Here is a 22,977-nt window from a genome sequence, read left to right as displayed (position 1 = left end):
TTCACTTAATTTAATGCTGATTGCCTTTAACATTTACTAAACAGTTTTGAAACCTACTGTAGCTTAGCCTGAGACGTTTGTGATTAGCTGCACCAATTTGAAATGGCCAATTTGGATGATGACAGAGCCTCCTCTGCGCATGCTTTTTTAAAATTTGGTAAGTGTGCAGTTCTGTGTTTTGTTTTTGTTTGTGGCTATTTAATTCAACAAAAAATAATTGTGTGTTTTGTTTCAAGCAGTGTTTTGTGCTAGTAGGTTTTTAGCACTGTACAGTTGAACTTAAACTGTAAGTTTAAGTTAAAAATTTGAACTCTTTCAGTGTAAATTTCTTGAAATTGTAATCTACTTAGATTGAAATCTGCTGTCAAATCTTCCTGTTTTGTTTGTGTTTTGTGTTCCTGTCAGCATCCCTTAGTGCAACCATCTCTGAACTCAAATTTCTCTTTTAAGATGACAGTCACGTGAAAGATGCCTTAAGAATGGTGTTTACAATTGGCTCCTAAAAAGCCCCAACGTGACTGGTTTAGAGATAAGTAAAATTTCCGGTCAGTCAGTCATCATTGGTTACAAAGTTTGACTTGTGGAAATTAAGTGGAAGCAAAGTAAAGGCCCTTGGCACAGCTTCTCCTCAGGTACAGCAGAAGCTAGAATACATGAAGTCAAGACTATTACTGTGTATTTTGAAAGGAGTTTGACTGGGATCAGATATATCCATATGTGAAACTGTGATTGGGGAAGACTCTTGTGTAGTCCTTGTTGAAGCACAGTAGTAGTCCAAGTGCTAGTGAGACTAACCAAGTAAGGGGATACAACTGGGTGATTTGGACTCCCCTGCCTTGCCCGTGGCTTTTCAGTTTTGCTTCTCTCTACATCAAAGAACATATGATGAATTTACAGTGTAAAAAAAAAATAACTCTTTCCTAATTATTATATAGATACTTGATGTTTCTCTTGTTATGATGCAAAATAAACATTTTTAGTAGTTTTAACACTTACTGTTTTGAATTCTCAGAAATGGCAATGCCTGCCTTGAATATCCTGAATGGTTTCCTGCCTTGGCTGTAGCATTTGCAAGGCTTGTGTGGTAGACTTTGGCATTTTGGTTATGTGAAGTTCCTGTGTACTGGCACAATGGTCAGTATTTTATTTCTGGTGTTCAGTAGCTTTTGTGAGTTGTTAGTTACTGTAAATCCTGAAATCAGTAGTTTGCATTAAGTGTAATACATGGCACAGAGAACTACCTTTAGATGATTAGGAAACAGAGAAAGGACAAAATAAATTGGTAGATATTTTTTTCTTTTTCCTCTCTGGTGACCTGTGACAGGACCTGAGGGAATGGCTGGAGCTGTGTCAGGGGAGGTTTAAGTTGGGTATTAGAAGGAGGTTCTTCAGCCAGAGGGTGTTGGGCACTGGAACAGGCTCCCCAGGACAGGCCACAGCACCAAGCCTGACAGAGCTCAGAAAGAATTTGGACAATGCTCTCAGGCACAGGGTGGCATTCTGGGCTTGTTCTGTGCAGGGCCAGGAGCTGGACTTCGACAATTCTTGTGGGTCCCTTCCAACTCAGGATATCCTGTGATTCTGTGAAATACTAATTGAATTACTTGCACAGTGTAACACATGATTTTTGCTTTGTAAATGATAGTTTAAAAGCTTTGGCACTTCAGTCCTATTTTAATGAGACTATTGCAAGATTTTACTCATTTTTACCTGTGTTATCATCACTCAACCTAGGTAACAATTCATACCTTTTGTTTACTTCTACTATGTATTCAGGTAGAGGAAAACTTTAATACCTTTTGCATCTTCTTCTCCAAGCCCTTCTCCTGGTGTTTCCTTACCCTTTTTTCATTGAATTGTAGAACAGTTCAGTCTGGAAGGGTTGTCAGGATGGCACCTACTCCAGCCTCTTGCTCAAAGCAGGGTCATCAACTATGAAATCATAGTTTCCTCCTGTATGTAGTCATTAAAAATCCCCATGTGATATCATTTCTTAAACTTTGCTGTGAGTAGAAATAAAATCCTCTTTGGTCCCAATGACTTCTGTAATGTGAAGATGTCATTGCCCTTACTAATGCTGGGTAATGAAAGTTACAGTGTTCTGAGGTCCAGAGCTTGTTCCTGGCTCAAGAGTTTGATTATGTCCAGACCTAGTGTCACATTAAAGGCTGTGGTCAGCTTTCATTCTTATCAAATCTAGAAAGAAATCTTGTATTCTCAGCTTTTTTCTTTTGGTCTGTCCTGATTTAATTATGCAAATCAACATTTTCTTGTGTTCTTCTGGCATGTGAAATGTTGGGAATAAAGTTCTTGCCATGTTGCTTCCATTTGTTTGGGATTAACTTTGTGCAAGTGTTTGCTTATATTAATTCTGTACTTTGAAAAAAATTGAATAAACCGTGCTTGTTGAAATCTTTGCTTCTTGAAAGCAAATCTTTATCCATAGACTCAGTACAGAATTCCATTCTAATCCCTATTTTTCTTTAATATCCACAATTACTGCCATCTTCAAGGAGGTGTGTGTGTGTTCAAAGCTTCTGTATATACAAATTTGGGAGCAGAGTTGTTTTAAAGTCATTTTGGTCATAGCTTCTGAGTTGAAACATTTGGACAGTTTATATCTCTTCCCTTAAAGAGCAGTTAATGCTAATCTATAACTGGAATAAAAATGAGGTGGATGGGAAAGTACTTTAACTTCAGGATGACATAATATTTTCAGCCTCCAGAGCTTGTGTATACAAAGGATTGAAGTTTCTTCCTGTTCTTTAATACTTTGAAAGGAATGTCTATCATTTTTAGTAATCATTCAACTTGAAGAGTGGCAAAATCATATTACTCTGGAACCTGTAAATGGTAGGAAACGAAAGGGGATTAGTTTTCCTTCAGATTATGAATATAGGATGTTTAGTCAGTGCAATGTCTAAAGGCAAACAGGGTTTAATTGGACTTGGGATCAAGACTTTGAGTGTTCTCTTATCAGACATTAATTATACTAATGCAGGAAGTGACACTTTGATTTTCTATCAGTTTTTTACTGATCTTGAAGTAGGTGCTGCCTGCAGCAATGCACTTGTGGTGTAAGGAAATAATGGGCACACTTCATTCTTTGTGGAAAAAAAGCTGAACTCCCATATACCCTATTTAAATATTGGATAGTTACACCACTAGACAGCAGAAGAAATAGTAAATCAACAAAATGGGTTTTTATGTTCTTCCTAGCACACCTACTTATTTACCCAAAATAAAACTCACACTGTATGGCTACAACAAAGTGATGTATTTATGAAAAACAGTATTTAAAATTAATGTCCTCATTCTGTTCCTTCCAAATGCTAACATACAAACTGAGACCTCCAGGGTACTATTTGCATATGTCATTCTGTTATGTTTAGAGTGCTGCAGTCTTGCTGTTGTCATTTTTTAAATTTTTTTTTTTTTCAGTTTGAAAACCTATTTTAAATATGTAATTGAAAATAGCTTTCTATGACAGGTTTTTATATTGCTGAACTCTTAAATAGATTTTGGATGAGACTGTAGACAGGCTTTTTTTCCAGCCATCCTAAAAATAGCTTCCTCTGTGTTACAGGCTCACTCCAAAAGCACAAGGAAGGAGCAGCTTCGTGTTTGTCCTGACTGTTCCTTGCTTTGATTAAGTTGTGATAGTAATGAAATGTAATTTACCACATCATTTCTCCAGGAGAATGCTGTAGACACCCAAGCAAAACATAAACTATATAGATGCTAATGAGGAATTAATGAAGAATATGTGGAAAACTTTGATTAAAGCAAGTTCTCCTCCTTGTAGTAGGAGTAATTTTAGGGAATACTTCCAAAGCATAAAACTTTCCTTTTTGTCAGTTTTTCAAACTTAGAATTCATTTCACCTTTCTGTTCCATCAACAGTCTACTCTGACTGTTTTACTATATTTCTATTAAAGTTTCGAACATCTAGAATAATGTAATTTGTAGATGGTGGTGTTTTGACATTTTCATGCTCTCTATTCTGTTTAATCTTCTTTCTGCACAAAGTTGAAACCTTTGAATGCTCTGAAATAGAAGAATGTTTGCTTTTTGTTCTTGATAACTTTGTTTTGTTTCTCTGTTGGCCACAGAGGGTCACAGTTTGTCTGGTAAGTATTTGAATTAGAACAATTTTAGTTCAGGAACTTTTGACTTGTGTGTGTGTGTGCCTGTGGATGCTCAGGTGTGTTAGCAGCCTGCAGGAAGTGGGCATTCTGAACCTATTTCACACACAGATATGGTGGTGGATATGCATATGATATATAATTTGCTAATCTAAGAGGTAGAATCTTAATTTTGCCTTTGAAAATCTAGTAAGTGAATTTCTCATAAATTTGCTGCTTTTTATGCACTGACTTCCTGAAGATTTTTTTTCCTTTGTGTATTCTGTCCTTTCACTACAACACTGTACAAAATTACAGTTACTGCAGCTCACTGTGTTGTGTGCTTTTGCAAGATAACTGAATTAATTGTATAACACTATAAATTATGAATCATCTCATGGACAGGGATTTGTAGGCTAAAAGTAGAAAAACGAAATTGCTTTGAAAAATGGATTTAAATTGGTTCAGAATGTTCATTATTTATTTATTTATTGTAATAGAAGAGACAAAAGCTGTGGTATGTTACAAGTTTTTCTTTTCCATTGCAGAACAATTTCATTTCTTTTGACTTTGTTTTTTTAGGCAGCTCAAATAAACTGGGCTCTCTGTCCTTCCCTTTCAGGCCCTTTCCCACATGCAGGTTTTTATTTCTAACTTAACCTCACCCAGAGAGGAAAGAAAAGGCTGTAGGGGAAGCTCAGATGGGTTGGGAAGCATCACCAGGGCCTCCATGCAGAGCAGACACCCAGGGGTCTGCTCAGGGAGGGGTGGATATTTTTCCACTCCTGTGCTTGCAAAGCAAAGGTAATACTAACCTGGGTGAGGTTCGAATTCTTGAAGGGCAAGAGACATTTTGTTCTCTCCCCACTGAAGGACTTGATTCATAAAGCTTCTGTCACCATTCCACACACATTTCAATTAGGTTGGAAAAGACCACTGAGGTCATCAAGTCCAGCATTTGACCAAACACTGTCTTGGCAACTGGACAAGGCACTGAGTGCCACATCCAGTTCTTTCTTGAACACTTTTCTTTTTCTTCATTTTGTTTTCTTGATTTCATGGGGATGAGAGTCCTGTGTTTGGACAATCTCATGTCTGATGCTTGGGAATGTGCTGGGATTGCCAAAGAGGCACTGTGAAAAGGAGCACTCACTGTGTCCTGCCAGAACTGCTTGGCTGGCTGGGCTTCCCTGGCCCTGCATTCCCTGAGCTTTTCAGAAGGGCAGCATCCAGTCCGGAAAGGGGGAATTCTCATTCTTCCTGTTAGCACATGGCTTTAGGGGAGATCTTGCCGTCCAGAACACTGAATAAAGCCCAAGTGATTTATGGAGGAGAGCAAGATGTTACTCTGAAATTAGAACTTGGAAATGGTTCACCCCAGTAATTTTTAATAGGTAGCTCAAGTCAGCTCTCAATAAAACTGACTTCTCAGGTGCAGATAGGGAAGCAGTGGGACAGTGAGAATGAAAGACGGTGAATTGATAGCATTGTATTTCTCTGGAATACAGGTAATTTGTGGGCTTTATCTGTTTAATAGCTCGTTTAAGCTTCAGTAGCATGTGGGAACAAGCCACTCTTATTCTGACATGAGATCAGCTGGGCTGACTCTGGTGGTGGGTACAAACAAGGTTGGGATAGGTGAAACCCTGATAGTATTGAACATCTTCACCATTTTAGAAGGCAGGTAGGGCAGTAATAATTGACTATGGTCTACTTTTGTCCCTCTTCTCTTTTTCTGCATATCTTCTGGAATTTTCTCTGTAACGTACTTGAGTGCTAAGAAAATGTTCCTAGAAAATTCTTAACATTTAATGGTTGTCGTCAATAATTAACTATATGTAGCATTTGCTGTAGTTGAGTATCTAGGAGGCATTGGAGATACAGATGGAGGTCTGGTTTGTGTAGACAGGCACTGTAGAAAAAATTCTCTGAGACTGTAGAGATAACAATTTTTTTGTTTCAATTAAAGTTCAGTAAATTGTGCTTTTGTATAACAAACATGAAAAAATACCCAATTGCAGTAATTTTTAGCAGTATTAGAATTATGAAACTGATTCTGATCTTGATTTTGGTTTTCCTTTTTTATTCTTATTTTAGGTTCAATTTATGAGCCACTTAAATGTATTAACCTTCCAAAACCAGAGGGGGAAACTCTGTGGGATAAATTAAATCATTACTATAGAATTGGTAAGTTAATAATGCTTGAACTAACCTGGATGTGAGTTAGAATTGATATTTGCATGATAAATACCGGTGCTACGTTATTCCTACTTAAAGATAGTTTCCTAAACTTCTGCTGGAAGTTTGGAAGATGCAAAGAGGAGGGCTGAGTTACACTTCTTGCTGAAAATCAAAATGTCTATTGAAAATCCAGTCCAGCTGTAAGACTGAATTTAGTATTATTTTGCATAAAGGGGTAGCTTAGGATTGGAGCATTGACCAGATACAGCTGAGGAAAAATTTAAATGGACAAAAGCTTTCTTGCAGCACTTGGAGCAGTTTGGTAGGTGATCAGTTAGAAGTTCTTTTTTGTTATTAATGGTGCCATAATGTATTTTTGTGTTGAAATTTAATCTGTTAGCTAATTTCAAGCCAACTTTAGTGCTTTTCTTTTCATTATGAGGCTATTTTACGCCAAAACCATTCAAGAAGCAATGATTGCTTCTTAGATTGTTTTGGGTTTTAGTGTGTTTGTGTTATAATGAAGTCCTGCCTGTATTCTAAAATCAGGGTTGCTTAATGGCTGTGCAACTGACAGTTTAAAATTTAATTTTTACTCAGGTGGGGGTATAGAATAGAAACAATTTTCCCATCACTCTAAAAATGTGGGATGAGACTCCATTCAAATGGCTTTTTGAAGTGAAATCTCAGTTGTACCTGGTTTATCCATAGATGTGTTGCTTTTTTAGATGCATTGCTTTTAGCTCTCTTACAAAGGAGATGTTCAATTTGCTTTTTTAACACTTGGCAGCAACAAATCTGTGATGGTGCTTGCTATTTATCTCAGGCAATTATGCTGCTGCTACAGTAAGAATCACTACTGAATTTATGCTTCATTTTTAATAGTCTATATTGACTTTTTCAGGTCATATTTTATCAAAGTTTTTGTTATAGGGTATCATGACACGGAAGAATATAATGCAAAAAACTGTAAAACCTTGTAATTTTCATTTAAAATACTTAGTTTCTAAGTATTCCACAAGGACAATAAAGAGGCCTTCATAAAATTGATGCTTGATAACAATCTGTGGAAAAAAAACCTGCTTTCCTGTCTTATGCTGAACAGATTATTGTTAGAAAGGTCACATTTGAGGGCATTAAGCCCAGTTTCAGTCTTGTAGCATTCTGGTTATTATATAGCCTTATGAAAAAACAATTCCCCAAATGCAAAATATTGAAGTACAAAAAGAATTAAAAGAATATTTAGTATTTTTCTGAACTCAGTTTTAGCAACTTGAAAATTCCTGTCTTACTCTGTTTTTGTATCAAGGTACTGACTTAAGTAATTGTAGTTGTCCTTTTCCTCACTTACTCCTTTCTACTTCTATAAATATTGATGCAGTTGTCTGGCCTGAATTAAAAATGTAATTATTATGAATGTAGAGTTCTGGAGAGTTTAAGCATTTAACTGACTGGGGGGGCAGTTGACATAATGTAGTCACTTTTTACTTCTGTTTGCATAGAAAGGAAATTACTGGGTTGCTTTGTAGGAATTCTGTACAAAGTGGGTTGTGCTAGAACAGAGTCATAGAAATAGTTTTGAATTCTGCTGGGGTTTTGTGTAAAAAGGTCTAATTTGACTGTAAAAACAATGTAACAAATTTTGTGTGTGTTTCTCCTTACCTTTCTTTCTCTTATTTTATCTCGTGTATGTTCTAACAGGTTGTTCACACCTTGATCTATTCCTGAAAATCTATTCAGAAATGGGAAGAAATACAAATGTTGCTAACAACCTTTTTATTTTTCCTTCTTCCAGTTAAATCAACGTTGCTGCTCCATCAAAGCCCAACCACAGGTCTGTTCCCTACTAAGACTTACGGGGATAACCAAAAGGCAAAAGTCCACGACAGCCTTTACTGTGCTGCCTGTGCCTGGGCGTTGGCCCTTGCTTACAGGTGAATAACTTCTACACTCGTGTCTCTGCCAAGTTACATTCCCTCTCTTACTCAGTTCCCTGGGAAGGTTTTAAAAGATGGAAGTTTATTAAAAGTACATTTGTAAACCTGTAGAGAATGGTGTGTTTCCAAATCTCAATAAAAATATTTATGAAGGTGCTAGGTTAAAAATGTCACTCTACTTTTGGTAAGTAAACATGTTTTCATATAATGTAATTGGTACCAGTATTTGTTACAGAGGAATTAATGCATGCTACTAAAAATAGAGGTTCTTCTGGCAGATTGTACTCAAGGGATACTGCTTGTTTTAAATCTAGTAGGAGAGTTCAGGGCATTGGCAGGCTTGTTGCAGGCACTAAGAATAATTTACTTGCAAGAGACTGGATGTTATAATATCAGGAAGAATTTTTTTTAATTCTTAAATTTTGAAATATGAATGCTTGTGTAAGTCACATAAAAAACCCCTTTTTTTATTATTATTTTTAATAAGAAAGGATGACCAGAGCAGTAAATATGTTGATATGAGTGAGGGCACCACTATGCAGCAACATTAGTTAAATACTTAATATTCCAAATCATTAATGTCTCCTTTTTTCTTCTCCCCCTCCAATGCATTTGCAATTTGTTTTATGAGTTATCTCTCTCACCCAGGCGTATTGATGATGACAAGGGAAGGACTCATGAGCTGGAGCATTCTGCTATAAAGTGCATGAGAGGAATTCTCTACTGCTACATGCGCCAGGCCGATAAGGTAAAACTGTGCGGCAGACGTGAGCACTCGCCTCATTCGAAGGGATTAATTAAACTGGGAAAACTAACTGCTAAATAGAGATCAAATTCAGTGTTTCCGTGTGCCCCAGCTCAGAACAGCTGCTTTATTGTTGTCAGGTCACAGCGTTGTTTTAGGGAATAGAAGACAGGAGCATTTTGGGAAGGAAAGTGCAGTGTACGCTTGAAACTTCTTTGTGTTCATTTTGCAGTTATTTGTCCCATTTAAATATTACACCACTGGTAGTTGTGGGGGGTTTTATGTCTTTTTAGTGATTAAATGGAAAGATGTAGAACTACTTTTTGTTGAGGCTGGAGAGTTTTCTTTGCACTGTTATCTTGGTTATTGCGTTTGCAGTTCTTCTCCTTACCTAGGTGATAATTTTGATTGCTTTGCTTGGTTTCTTTAGCAGACATTTCCCAGCAGTATATTACTTAATGACATAAGTTCACAAAGGCACATGTTTCCAAAATGAGTGGGGAAACAGAGTAATTTATTTGTGTTGCAATACAGTTGATTTACTCAGCCCATAATTCTCTTGTGAGTATACTCTAAATATTCAGGCCTTCTCCTTATCAAAATTTAGGTGTGGTGGATTAATTTTGCATAGTGGTTAGCAGCAGATCTAGAAGTAGTTAAATATATATATTCCATGTGGTTATTTGAAGTTTCAGGTCACTGACTTTTAACTGTATTATTAGAAATAGTTTTCATGAAGCCCATAGCTTCCATTACAGCTGAGCACACAAACTGAAATGGGAAGTCCACAGGTAACAATAATAATAAGCAAGTATTCTATTGCCAGTTGTATTTATGCTGACATACATTTTCTGGGGGGTTGGATTGTTTCTTGAGAGTCTCACATCTTTAAATAATCTTGACCTAAATTGATCTTGTTACATTTGAGCTGCTGTTTTTCTCTTTGATGTACAGCTGTTTGTTTTGGGGATGAGTGCAGATCTGAATAATGAGTGTTAAATTAACAGAGGTGTCACACTGCTGGCACACTGCCTGTCTGGTTTTGCCTTGTTTACTACAGATGCTTTTCTCTTCCTACAGTGTAGTAATAAATGATTTCTGGTACCTAACAGACAGAAGTCAAGCTGGACTTTATTCTGAGTGACTGTGTATGGCCTCATGTAAAAGGAAGATATTTTTTAATAATATGGATTATATATGCCCAGGACATGACCTGAGCAGATTCTGCTGGTTGTAACAAAAATGGCAGATGTTGTGTTCTATTGCCAATGAACATATGAGTTCTGACCTGAAGTGTATTTAATGTGTTTGTGGAGCGGATGTGACAACTCCACAATACAGTATTTGTTTGCTTGTTCTGAGGCACGTGCTGTATGTTTTGTTGGTAGAGAAGAAAATCTCATGAAGGTAGCATCAGTGTTGAAAATACTGTGAAATATGGATCAGGTACTGGCAATAATGGTTAGAAAATTCTAAAATTTGTTGGAGAGTGTAGTGGTTTGGTCCAAAATACTCATTACTCATAACCTATGACAGAGAGCAAAGCATGACTTGAAGAGTTATGGAGTTACCTTGGTTTTATTTAATTGCCAGCTATAAAGTAATTGTTCCGAAAAGATACTGTTGATTGTAAGGTTTACATAGTGGTCAAACGAAGAAATTTTTTAGTTTGGTAGTAATAATAATAATTTAAATAAGGTATATGATGAATTTGTGTTTGCTAAACATACTAAAATGATTCACTTTGCTTTTATGTTTTGCCTTTAATTCACTTTTAGGTTCAGAAATTTAAACAAGACCCCAAACCGTCTGCATGTTTGCATTCTGTGTTCAGTGCACACACTGGAGATGAGGTTTTCTCCCATAAGGAGTATGGTCACCTTCAGGTAACACATGCCTGTAGATGTAAATCCAAGTTTGGCTGATTTTTTTAATAATATTATTGTTGTCTCCATTCTTCTGTAATGCTGCTGTCTCATTTTGGTTTAATTTGTGTTAGATGTGCTGTATGTGGTAAAACTGAGTTGCCTTTTGCATCTTCTACTGAAAAAGACAAGAGTGTTTTGAAACATAACTCAGTGGTATGTTTTGGCAAGAAGGTACTGAAATAACTGTGTGATTGTAGAGGTAGATGGTTGGTTGTTTACTAAGTTGCTTCTTTTTGAGACCAACAGATGGCTGTCAATAAATAATCCTGGCAAAAAAATGTTGTAGTCAGTAAAGTGGAAGATGTAATATAATCGTAACAGTTAATATTAACATTCCTAGCTTAATTTTCCATAATTTTGAGCAATTTTCATTCATTTAATGTACACTGACAACAGCTTTGCCCAATTGGGAATTGTTCACTGCTTTGCATAGTGGTTTCTAGTCAGACTCATTGCATAACTGATTGTTTTATTTTCTCTCATTTTCTAAATTCTAATCTACTCTTTTTATTTCCCCTTCTCTTTACTTTCAGACCCACCTTTGCTTTCATGACCTTGTTATTTTGCATTCCATAAGTCTGCATAGTCCTTTTAGCTCAAAATTTGCTAGTGAAATTAATCAGAACTGAGACAGTAGGTTGATGATTATTTCATTTCATGGTGACAGTATTACTTAAATAGTTTGTACAGTAAATGTTCTGCTTTCAGAAAGTGTATGTTCTGGGAAAAATGCTTTATGAAGTTACCTTAAGTTAGCATTTTGGACTTCTAAGTGGAATTTCCTGAAAAGGCATGTTTTATCTACAGGAGGAGACAATTTGGGGACCTGGGGAGCACTGTATGACAGTTAAAAGTCTGGTTTTTGTGGCAGCTCAACCCTTCCCATAAACATGAATGCACATTCCCATCTGTCATCAGCGTACCTCAAAATTAGAGGGTTTTCAGCTCTGTGGAGACAAGAGTACAGAGTAACTGAAGGGGGCTTAGCTGGAGAAAATTGAATGTATTATGTAGCCCTTATTGCTGTACTCGGTGCTTTTCAGTTTGCATAAGACACTGGAGTCAGTGGTCTTTAAATACTTTCAGATTTTTAGAACTTGGACCTAATTTTTGATCTGCTGTGCTCCAGATAAGAATCCACTTTTTTGTTCTAGATGGTTTCTCTAAATTCCGTATGATGAGATTGTGGTTTATACCTCATACTGTGCTAAACTTACTTTCTCTATTGGAGTTATATAAATTCTGAATTATAGTAAAATTCTGTAATAAAAAACCCAACCAGCAGTTGCCTTTGATTCCTCAGTGAGTTGGCATTATGATGCACATCTGTACAGCTGCTGAAGGTAATTACTGCTAACTATATGTGCTGTGGATGGGTACAAAAAAAAATTAGTTTTTCACATATCTGATAATACCTAAATGTTGTAATTCTCCTCCTGTCAGCTGATAACACCACAATTCCCACTAGGGCTGAAGTGATTTGCTTTCTAGGTGTGCTGTGCACTATTCAATATACTGCTTGCCTTTCTGGTAACCTACTTGCTAGTAAATTGTCATATATGGAAGCACAAAACCAGCTTGTGACTAAAGTGATTACCTAGGGGTCAAAGCAGTGTGCCTAAGGGAAAACCTTTTCCTAGCACAGTTTGAAATTAAAAAATCATAAAGCATCAGAAGTTTTAGAGGACAATGCTTGTTTGTGCCATCTTTTCCTATTGATCATTTCCACATCATTAGATCCAGAATTTTTGAAGGAGCAGAAGTGGGTTACAGTGGGACCATCTTTGTTAGTGAATTATACCATGTTTAGTTTGTTTACATCACTCCAATAAACAGAAAGTTAATTATAGTTTCCTTTCTGTGTTTAATTACTTCAGATCAATGCTGTGTCGTTGTTTCTCCTCTATTTGGTTGAGATGATCTCTTCGGGGCTGCAGATTATCTACAACACAGATGAGGTACAAATCGATTTCCCATCCTAAAACATGCCTCAAATTGTGGTTTTTCTTGTTTTTATTTCATTACCAGCTGTAAAGTAATTGTCCTGAAAATACACTGCAGGTATTCTATGATTTGAGTGGAACTCAGAAAAAGTAATGGAATGAATGGATAATAAAATAATAGCTAAAAAAGTGTTCGATGTGCAAAGAGTATATGTAACATGACATCAAAACTTTTGTAGTTCTCTGCTGTTTCTGATAGCTACAAAGTCAAGAATTAAAAGGTCTGTTAGGATTATTAACTTCTACTTACATTGTTCTCATTTTTCATATTATTTCAAACTCTGTCAGTGCATCCTGTCCAGTGGAAATTCAATATAATAAATAATGGGGTTAATTTTCAGGGAAGCCTGAAGGACTTTATCTTCAAATATAAGTGTATGAGGGTTAAGAAGTTTTGCTGTATCTTTAATTGAAAATAAAACAATTTTATATCTTAGTAAGAGATGTTTGTAGAGTGTGTTAACTCTTCTGTAAATAAGATAATAATAGCCTTGGCTTGAGTACAAGTCATGTCAGGACAACCTGCTGGCCTGCTCTAAAATGAGGTTATGTTTTGAAACTGGAATGGAAAGCACAGATGTGTTTATATATACTTTTTTAATTCTTTTTTTCTCCAATTTTCTTAATCTGGATTTGTTTAAATTTACTCTGTTCTGTTTGATAGTTGCTGCTGTATTGCCTTAAAAAGCTTAAATGCGCTTGCAGTACTACCATTAAAGAAAGGGAGATTTTTCCAGTAATAGTGAATTTGCATTATTTTTCTAAAACATATATATTCAGTAATGATTTTTTTTAGATAATTAGAAAACTAAATATTGCAATATGTCTTCTTTCTTTCTTTCTTAGTTAGATCATATGATAGGTCTGTATTATTTCCTCTGAATTGCCTTTATATCTGTGAGGAGGCAAATGTATATAATTAAGTATTTAATTAGCTTGATATATAATTTATGTTATCCTCCAGATGTTTGCGCTTAATTACAGATTCTGCAGAAAAAGTGCACGTTTATAGACTCCAGTCAGTGGATCTTCTCCACTTCCTTGCCAGGATGTCATTTTCCTAGCAGCTGTCCCGTCTAAATCTCTGCACTATGGAGATTCATAGATTTTTTTACCACAGACCTGCATGTTCTGTTGGTCTCTGCGTGGCTTCAGCAATTGTCAGATCCTGTTAACACCACATAATGATGAAATGTCCAAGGTTTCCCGTGTGTCTAGAGGATGTGGCACTCTGCTGCCCAAACCTGCAGTTGGGTGTCCCTCCCCAGTGCCACCATGGAGGGCTGGATCCAGGCCTTCCCTTGCAGAGCAGCGGTGCTGGCGCGGTGCAGGGTGCTGGCAGATGGGTGCTGTTTGCCAAACCAGCTGTGGGAATGTTTGTACACAGAGCCCTTGGCTTCAGAGGCAGTGCTGCCTCTCCATGGCAGGCGTGGCAGCTGTCACTGAGTTACCCTCTGGTTCATCTGTTGGCAGTGGAAAATTAATTTAATTGCATCTTTGCATCCACAGCAAAGATAACAGTGTATCTTTGTGTGAGTGAATGAATGAGAGCAGTTAGCCACACATTAACCAGCACCATGAGTATTTGCAGTTATCCATGCTGTGTGTGTGCTCTTTATAACGCTTCCATCTCCACGTGCTCAACTTTGCATAAATAAGCTTAACACACAACCCATAATTTCTGTAAGTGCCATAGCATTGGTCTGGTTATAACATTTACATACCTGTCATATGAATGATTTGTTCTCTGAAGATTTTGGTTTGCAACAAGCTATTTGATGGCTTTTTTGCTGTAAATCTGCTGTTTGGAAACCCTAGTTAGTGTCATAAAATGTCTGTAATTGACAATTTTTTTCCTGTGTTCCAAACACCATCACTGGTAAAAAGTAATCAGTAAGGTTATATATTTCTATGTGGTGCTATTTGCTCTTCATATAAATTTCAGTTACTGATAGATGTGGGAAAGGCCACACTTTTAATCCCTGGGTCTTCTGGCATCATTCAGAGAAAGTTCATTTTAATACAACCAAGTGCTAAATTACAGGGATGAATATACTGGGCATAGCTGAAGAGTAAGACAGGGTTTTCTTGAAAGTAGTAGCTATGAAAAGATTTAGTGTGCAGATAATTGTACATGGGCACCCCATGGTGAAATTTTAGCATAGGCATACTATATACAGAGACAAGTGTGTCTAGAATTATAATGTTGCTGCTGGACTGGTATTGGCATAAAGAGTGTATCTGAAATAGTAAATTTTTTAAATTTAAAGAAAAATGGAGAAAAAAGGCAAAACAGAGGTATATACAGGTAACTTAAAATAGAAGCAAGTACCTTTCAGTATAGTCATTAAAAAAAAATCACTTGATTGTAGCATAGTGGATCTTTCTCTGTAGTTCCCCAATATGGTTGTGTTTATAGCCATTGCAATATTTTCCTTTCCACAGTTCCCTAGAATAATTTGGATGGGAGGGAATGGAATCCCTGCTTTGGGTGTAAATCTCGTGCTTGTGGTTAAATTTTCTCTAAGCTCTAATCTGTGGACTCTTTAAAGTGAACTGTAAAACTTATGCTCAATTTCATTTTTCTACGGTCGAGCAACTCCAAATATCTCTTTCAACAGTGTAAATCAGGAACAAATATCTGCTTAAATAAGTTCGCAGCTATAGTTGAACACACCTTAAATACCTTAAAATACCCTTCAGTACTTTAGTATTCAGTTGAAATGTGTTGGTCCAAGAGGAGATTTTAATTATAATAAATTGGTATAGATTTTAATTTATCTTTATAAAAGAGTGTGTTTGAATCTGCATAAATATGTATTATCTGGAGCTAATTTAATAAAATTTTGGCATATCAATTCTCTAAAATTAATTAAGAAAAAGCACCAAGATTTTTGTGTTGTAATTTTGTTTTGGTTTCTGATGTTGTTAGGAGAAATCTTTTTGAAAAGATCAAAACACCACCTTTTTGGAGCTCTTCAAATACGTGTCTTGAATATGAAATCATTTTTATCCCTGCCTTTGTTGGAACTTCTTTGTAAATTCACATTGACACCTCAGTTGGGAGAGCTCTTAACATATTGTGATTAAGAACTGGTTTTAAAGAAAATAATTGAACTTGGGAACATCATTCTTTGGGTTCAGTCAGAAAAGGATGGAAAGAACAGTTACAAGAGAGAGCAACTTCATCTTTTGGATAAAACAGAAAAACTGTGCTTTCATTTTCCTTCAGTCACTTTTCTTTCCTACAGGTGTCCTTTATCCAAAATCTTGTGTTTTGTGTGGAGAGAGCCTATCGTGTGCCAGATTTTGGTGTCTGGGAAAGAGGCAGTAAATACAACAATGGCAGTCCAGAGCTGCACTCAAGGTAGGTGAGAAATTGTAGCTCTTTTAGTCAAAGCAAGTAAATGAATAAAACGGATTCATGGGGTGAGCTAAAAATAATAATGCATGAAAATACTGTTTGAACTAAATTAAGGTTCTCTAAAGACTGAGGGATGTATTTTGGGAAAATGTGAAGATCATTTCATCATGATGTGCATGCTGAAATAACCACACGGATGCTTAGCTGTTTGAATATTCAAATTCCAATAATTATGTGCAGCTGCCTGTATATAATTCTGAAAATTGTGTTCAGAACAGTTCAGGGTCTTGAGGCATGTGCAATGGGATTGGAATCGGATTCATAAAACTGGTTAGGATTATCCTGCTTTAAAAAGGCGTTGAATTATGAGTTGAGATTTTTCTCATCTCCACCATGGTGGGAAGATGATGCTGGACACTGGAGAGCAGCCTAGTGCCAAACGCTTTTCCAGGTTCTTCAGATGCTGCGAGTTCTGAGCCCTGTCCCAGGAGACAGGGAGCAATGCTGGTAGCATTTTAATGCTGGAGTGGTCCTGCTCACCTCACTGGAATTGCTCATGTGCTGTCTGCCTTGAAGGATCAAATCTGTAATCTGACAACTTGATTTTTCTAGTTTTACTATTGTTTTCTTCACTTTGTGACTTCTGAGGTTTTATTAATCATAAAAATGGATATAGATCGGATATCTCAGGATTTGTAAAACACTGTTGACCATCCTAATTATCAAGGGCTTGCAAAGAATACACGTTTCTTCCAGTCTTCAATATTGTCAAACAAATCTGTGGTGTCATTTGAGAATGAATTTTTTTTTTTAGTCCACATGCAGGCATGTATATTTTAACCTGTTGGTATAGTTACATGTTCTTGCAGCAAAACTCTTAATTTAGTCCGTTTTTTCAGGGCTTTTATAGAACATTTGTATCAATATGAGAGCTAAAAAATCCAAGTTGTTGTTCTATAATCTGCTTTATTACTTTGCTGGTTTTGTTTTCTCCTACTGTGTCTGCAGAATTGTCAAATGCCAGACTACATGAGCATTCACATAGAGAATCGAATGCTTCTTTCCACATCTCATCTCATAGAAATGTGCAAAAGGAACACTGAAACTCCTGTGCCTGCTGTTGTTTGCAGCATTCTGGTTATTCAGTATGTGAATTTCCTCCAGGGAAAACTGAGCATCTTTTAAGCAGATGGAAATGGGCATGTTGTTTTGTCTTAATCTAGACTGACATTTATAAGTTGGATTTTTTAAGGGTAAACTTTTGTGAGATGGACTGGGCCAATCTAACAGATCATTGAGCTAGCACAAAGGGAAGCGCAGAGCTTGATCCTAATTTAAGAAGTAGACTTTGGTCATCAGAAACAGGTATTGCCCCTATTTATCTTTCTTTGTGTATGTGTGGGCACTGTGCTTCATTGTAGAAAGCTGGTAGGCAATTTCCCTTGTTCTCATAAATCAGGAAAAATGGACAGGAAACATGCATCAAAAGACATATTTAGATATTATTGAGGAAAGCCCTGGGTACACTGAGATACTCTTTATACTTTATGTTCCAATTGTATCTACCAAAGAGAGCTATAAAAACATTTTTGTTTTAGATTGGTGAAGCAATTACGAGTATCAGGTCTACTCACAAATGATGTTGTGTGTCTTCTGTGGTTTTGGACCCCAGAGTGGTCTCTTCAGGGTCAGTGTTATGGATGGTGCACTCCTGACCCTTAAAGCCTCTGCTGGAAATCTCCATACAGGCTGTGTTTGCTTTCAGAATGAGTAGGGAATTCTTGTCTTTTATTGAAAGAGGCTTTCTTTTCCAAGAGGATATTATACAATTGGAAGTCTGTGAATAACAGCTGCACATTATGGCCCATGATAAAAGATGCAGATATTTTAAGCCTTCACAGCCTTGGTATTCTCTCTTAGTACAGCTCCAAACACTTCTAATAAATGATAAATAGCAAAACACTCTGTGGAGCAGGTCTTCACTGATGTATGTAAATTAATGTCTTTTATTGGTTCAAAGGCAAGATTTTATTGTAGTGTGATCCCTTCCCATACGGCTGAACTTCAGAAAAATGATTTGTCCTGTAACCATTTGATCAAGCTGCTCTGCAGGCATCTGCTGAGTACCTGTGCAAACTGCCTCTGACACCTCCCATATGCACTGTGAGAACGAGGAAATTGCCAAAGTGCAGCATCCTCATATTCTGAATGCGGGACTGCAGAGCCTCGGTCTTGCTCTTCTCTGGAGTGCAGGTGTTACATTGCTATAGTGCTGTCCTTCCTTCTTCATTTTGGGTTATATAGTTACAAAATTATTAGTGATGTAGAAATCTTTTCTTGTTTGCTTATTTTTCACATCCTCTGTGGTGTTTGATATGGCAGTTGAAATGCACAGCACTCGAATGGAGGCAAGAAATTGAATGGGAGGAGGGTTAAGGGTGGATATACTTGAAGGTGTATTTTGATTTATATTTGCTAAGAATATGCGAATTTTAGTGTTTGCCCTCAAGTATTTTACTGAGGAGGTGAATCTAACAATTAAAAGTTAGTGGGAATTATGAATGTTGTTTTAGTGCATTTACTAAACCTCTTTTAGCAAGCTGTAAGTGGTTTCTCTAGGTTAGTCTCATCTTCCCCTGCCCTAAATATGGCTCATGGTCAAATGTTACCCATAGCACTATGATTGCAGGATTGCTTTTGATAATCCTTGACACATTAAAATAATTGGTGGCTCCAGTAAGGTCTAAGGATTGCACCTGGTGAGGTTCAGTGAGGAAATTAAGGAGAAACCTTTTCATTTGAAGCACAGTGAAGGAAAGAACAGGATACTCAAAACAGAACCTCCATTCTTGCAGGTTTTTGAGACTTGTCTAGTTGAGAATGTGGTTTACTTAAATTGGTCTTGGTTATGTTATATGGCTTTGTAGGGCTAGATGAGTTCAATATGTCCCTTCCAGCCAATGACTTACTGATCCTCTGAAATTTTCAGAGGAACGTTTCAAGAGGGTTTGGGTTAGGTTTTGTTTTGGGACCACCTCCAAGTAAGCACCTTTTTCTCCAGGCAGAGTCCCACAAGTTGGTACAGTGTGTTCATAGTGGCTTAATGAGGAGGAATGTATTTATTAAATACATTTTGCCATTAAATCATTTTGTTAAGACACTCCATTTCTTTTGTTACTAAATTGTAGAGTATGAGGAATGTATTTTCTAGACAAAGACATGAGCATAATGTTTATTGTAAAATCTCTTTAGTAATTTGCCCAACAGGAGGGCATGAATCAGTAGGAATGAAATGTGTGAAGTGTGATCACAGTCCTGAAGTGCGCTGTGCTGTGTGATTGTTCACTCTTCTAAAGACACACTTGATACAAAGGCTGTTCACAGACTTCTTTTTTTCTTTCAAAGTTACTTCCTCCTGTCATTTACCCATAAAACTTTTGATAACCCAAGTAGTACTTGTGTCTGTGGTTAAGGGAGTGATTGACAATGTTGGGACATTTATATGGTCACTTGCAAGTAATTGTGACAGTAGTGAAGTCTCCATGGGCTTTCAATAACTAGAGATAGAAAAATGGTGATCAATGACAGTAATTATTAAATTATTCTTACTGTAGAATAATGACTGAGTCTGCAAAGTAGAGATGATTTCAAGGAAGCTATACATATTTGCCTTGAACTTCCCTCAAGCAGTATCATCCTATTTTGTAGACAGATTAAGTAGTTTTATGTTATCTGAATACCAGTTGAACATTTATTACTTCTCTACCTTTTATCAGTAACTTTTTTCTCACTCTGAAAATGTGTAATGTTGGTATTAGTACTGTTACTTGAAAGGGAAATACGAGATTTTAACATGTGATGCAGCCTTCAGTGTGCAGGATTTCTCTGATTTTCATCTTCTGTATATGCAGTTTGATAATAATATTAATTCCTCTGAAAAGTTCTGTTCTGAGTCATCATGTCAATTTTTTTGATTAATTACTAGGTGATAATTAGAATAGAGCAATTTTTTAGAACAATTACATTGTTTTTTGGTATTTGAAACAAAGCCAGAAAAATAATTACATTCACAGCACTTCTGAGTTCAGTTTATTTCTTCATCTCATTCTCCAGCTCTAAAAGCTTTCAGCATCAGAAGACACCGAGGTGAGGCAGCTGCTCAGAGCAGGCTGTGGTTAAGCTGGTCAGCTTTCTCTTGTTGCACCAATTAGAACTGACACCCAGGAGTATTATTTCTGGCAGTGTTTCAGAAAGGAACATGGAGGTTTATAAATGATAAAGTGTGAAATCAGTCTAAAGTATTTCTAATATTAGAATGAATACAGGTAAAGTAATATTTAAAAATACAAATCCTGTAACTGCACTAAATTTTTTTCATTATTTTCAATATTTTCTGTGTAATATTTAAAATTTAAAATTTAAAATATGGGCTAGTTAGTAATTTCATATTTTGGGTTAGTTAGAAATTTCATATTTTGCATTAATAGATAGTAAAAATCAGTTTATTTACAGTAAGGTAAAATGTTTGCTTCCATCTCAGAGTGCAGCATGGAGTATAGAAAAATAAAGATTGAAGCACAGTCCCTGTTTGCAGATTTCTGCCAATTTGAGTCTTGTAAATTTTTTTTGGGGGGGGGGGGGGGGGCGCTGAGTGATGAAGTTGTTTGTCAATACAGTCACAACTCCTCTTCTGTAGAAGTTGGGAATTGTTAGTGCTTATTATCTGAGTATTTACTATAACTCAGTGTTTCATTAGTTATTTTTATAAACAAACTATGCTTTGTTTCACTGGATGCTCTGAATCTGTTTTACCAGACTGCCTAAGAGAATGTAAGAGGTGTTTGTTTAATTAGCTGGGCCTCTGGAGTAATTCCAGGTCGTACACTTGTCTGTAACCACTGAGTGAGCAGAGCAAAGGCCTTTCCCTACCTGCAGTGTTTGCATTCGACAGAACTGTCAGAAACCTGGGACCGCTACACTGGGACTTTCAGGAAATAGCTCATGTAACATTTTACTTTTGGATGCCATGTGACCATAATGTCTGGAATTTTGGAATCAACATGCAAAAAATGTAGTGTTTTATGTGTATGTTAATGCTTTAGTTCCTTACTGCAGTTGAATGGACATAAGTGAAATTGGCCTCTCTGTAATTATATATTCTTTAAAGCTGAGAAAAAGAGAGGAGTGAAACTGAGAGGAGAAGAATGCTTCTTCACTTTTTTTTTAAGTACTCACAAGGAAAATAGAAAACTACACTTTTTTAATGAAAAGACTTTGTTAAAATGTATATTTTTATTTGTACTGTAGAATTTACATGATAGTTAATAAACAATTTTAATATAGAATTTGATTTTTAAATTGTATAGTTATTAGTGATTTTAGTCCATAATGTCTTTAAGTGTGAGTGCTAACTTGAAGTCTTGTTGATAGAATATCTGGGTCCTGTTTTCTTCGTGATGGGGTGAAATAAAAGATGTGGTTCTATATAGTTGACATTGGAAAATCCTTCTCTTATGAATCTGGATTGATGAGTTCTTTTATTATATTGAAAGCTAGAAATCAGTCTTTTGAAGTTTAATGCTTGAGAGCTGGTTTGAAAAATTGTGCTGAAGTAAATCCTCTGTACACTATTAGCAAGACCTTGAAATACGTAATGCCAGATGTCTGATAGCAAGGTGAGAACAGAAGTGCTTTTTTCAGATGGTCTCTGACATTTGAAGGCAAATAAAAATGCTGAGTAGTATTTCAGAGAAAAGAAAAAACAACCTACCACCAAAACAACCCCAAATCTGCTGCTTCATCATTTTATTAACATTAAGGTTAAGCACAAAATGCAAATCAAGAAAAGATCATGGCACTGAAATCTGTCAAGTGTGTGAAGTTTTAGCCTGGGCTTGAATTGTGATATCTCTGTGTTTTTGTTTTGTTCTCAGCTCCGTGGGGCTGGCAAAAGCCGCTTTAGAAGCAATTAACGGTTTCAATCTCTTTGGAAATCAGGTAATAAAAGTGTTTGGTTTTCCTCCTTTTTTGTTAGCAATAATGATTTACAGGGTGGATCAGAGGGTATTCAGAAGTATCTAGCACATTTGTTGGATTCCAGCTTTAAAGTGAGTTAGTTTGCAAACTGCTGCTGTTTCAGGTACAGAATTTATCTGATAAAATCATTAGTGCTCTTACTAACAAGAATTACTTGGGATTTTCCCTTAAAAAAATTCTAAAGCAGTGGCAGCTTAGTCTTAAAAATAATTTTGTTGCCAAAATGGTTTTTTCCTTCAGAGCTTTATCTGTTGCTGTTACTAGAGTATTCCTCCACCTTCAAGCATTGCCTTCCTTTTGTCTGCTTCCTTCACGTGGCTTTTGACCAAGACTTTAACCAAGCTGCTTTTATGTAATCCCACTTTTTAACCTGTTTTTTATTTCAGTGTGTTGCACAGCCATAAAGTCTTTTCTCATCCTTTCATATGGCTTGGATCAATTAGGAAAGCAAACCTTTTCTGAGACGTTTCTGTCTGCCTTGTATTCCCCTTCTATGTGCATCTTTCTTTTTGGTGCTATACCTACAGTAGTCTGTAGCTAAAATAAAAGACTACTCTTCCAAATTAAGGGTTTAGAAAATGCACACATGGAAGAGAGATGCCATACGTTCTAAAAGCTGATGTCAAGTCTTAAGAACTAGGAGCTAGTAAGGATCTTCA

The 22,977-nt window shown here is 36.4% G+C and overlaps 1 protein-coding gene across 7 annotated transcripts in view; it reads left to right on the top strand.

Annotated features, from left to right (window-relative positions):
- The window catches only part of PHKB (phosphorylase kinase regulatory subunit beta), a 70,162-nt gene that overhangs the window by 2,516 nt on the left and 44,669 nt on the right, over nucleotides 1-22,977 (top strand). For 2 of the 7 annotated variants that reach the window (XM_039558138.1, XM_039558140.1), the window contains exons 2-10: nucleotides 45-157; nucleotides 4,113-4,130; nucleotides 6,222-6,311; nucleotides 8,101-8,239; nucleotides 8,891-8,990; nucleotides 10,766-10,873; nucleotides 12,793-12,873; nucleotides 16,170-16,285; nucleotides 22,216-22,279. In XM_039558138.1, coding sequence (XP_039414072.1) covers nucleotides 103-157; nucleotides 4,113-4,130; nucleotides 6,222-6,311; nucleotides 8,101-8,239; nucleotides 8,891-8,990; nucleotides 10,766-10,873; nucleotides 12,793-12,873; nucleotides 16,170-16,285; nucleotides 22,216-22,279 — 771 coding nt within the window. In that variant the 5' untranslated portion in view covers nucleotides 45-102. Of the gene's footprint in view, nucleotides 1-44; nucleotides 158-1,012; nucleotides 1,135-4,112; nucleotides 4,131-6,221; nucleotides 6,312-8,100; nucleotides 8,240-8,890; nucleotides 8,991-10,765; nucleotides 10,874-12,792; nucleotides 12,874-16,169; nucleotides 16,286-22,215; nucleotides 22,280-22,977 lie in introns of all 7 variants that reach the window. The other 5 variants (XM_039558143.1, XM_039558141.1, XM_039558145.1 and 2 more) reach the window with 4 other exon arrangements.

Source organism: Corvus cornix, chromosome 11 (genome assembly GCF_000738735.6).
Source record: "Corvus cornix cornix isolate S_Up_H32 chromosome 11, ASM73873v5, whole genome shotgun sequence".
In the NCBI taxonomy this organism is placed as follows: domain Eukaryota; kingdom Metazoa; phylum Chordata; class Aves; order Passeriformes; family Corvidae; genus Corvus; species Corvus cornix.
Note: the sequence above shows the minus strand (reverse complement) of the source record. Positions and strands in the feature narration are given on the sequence as shown.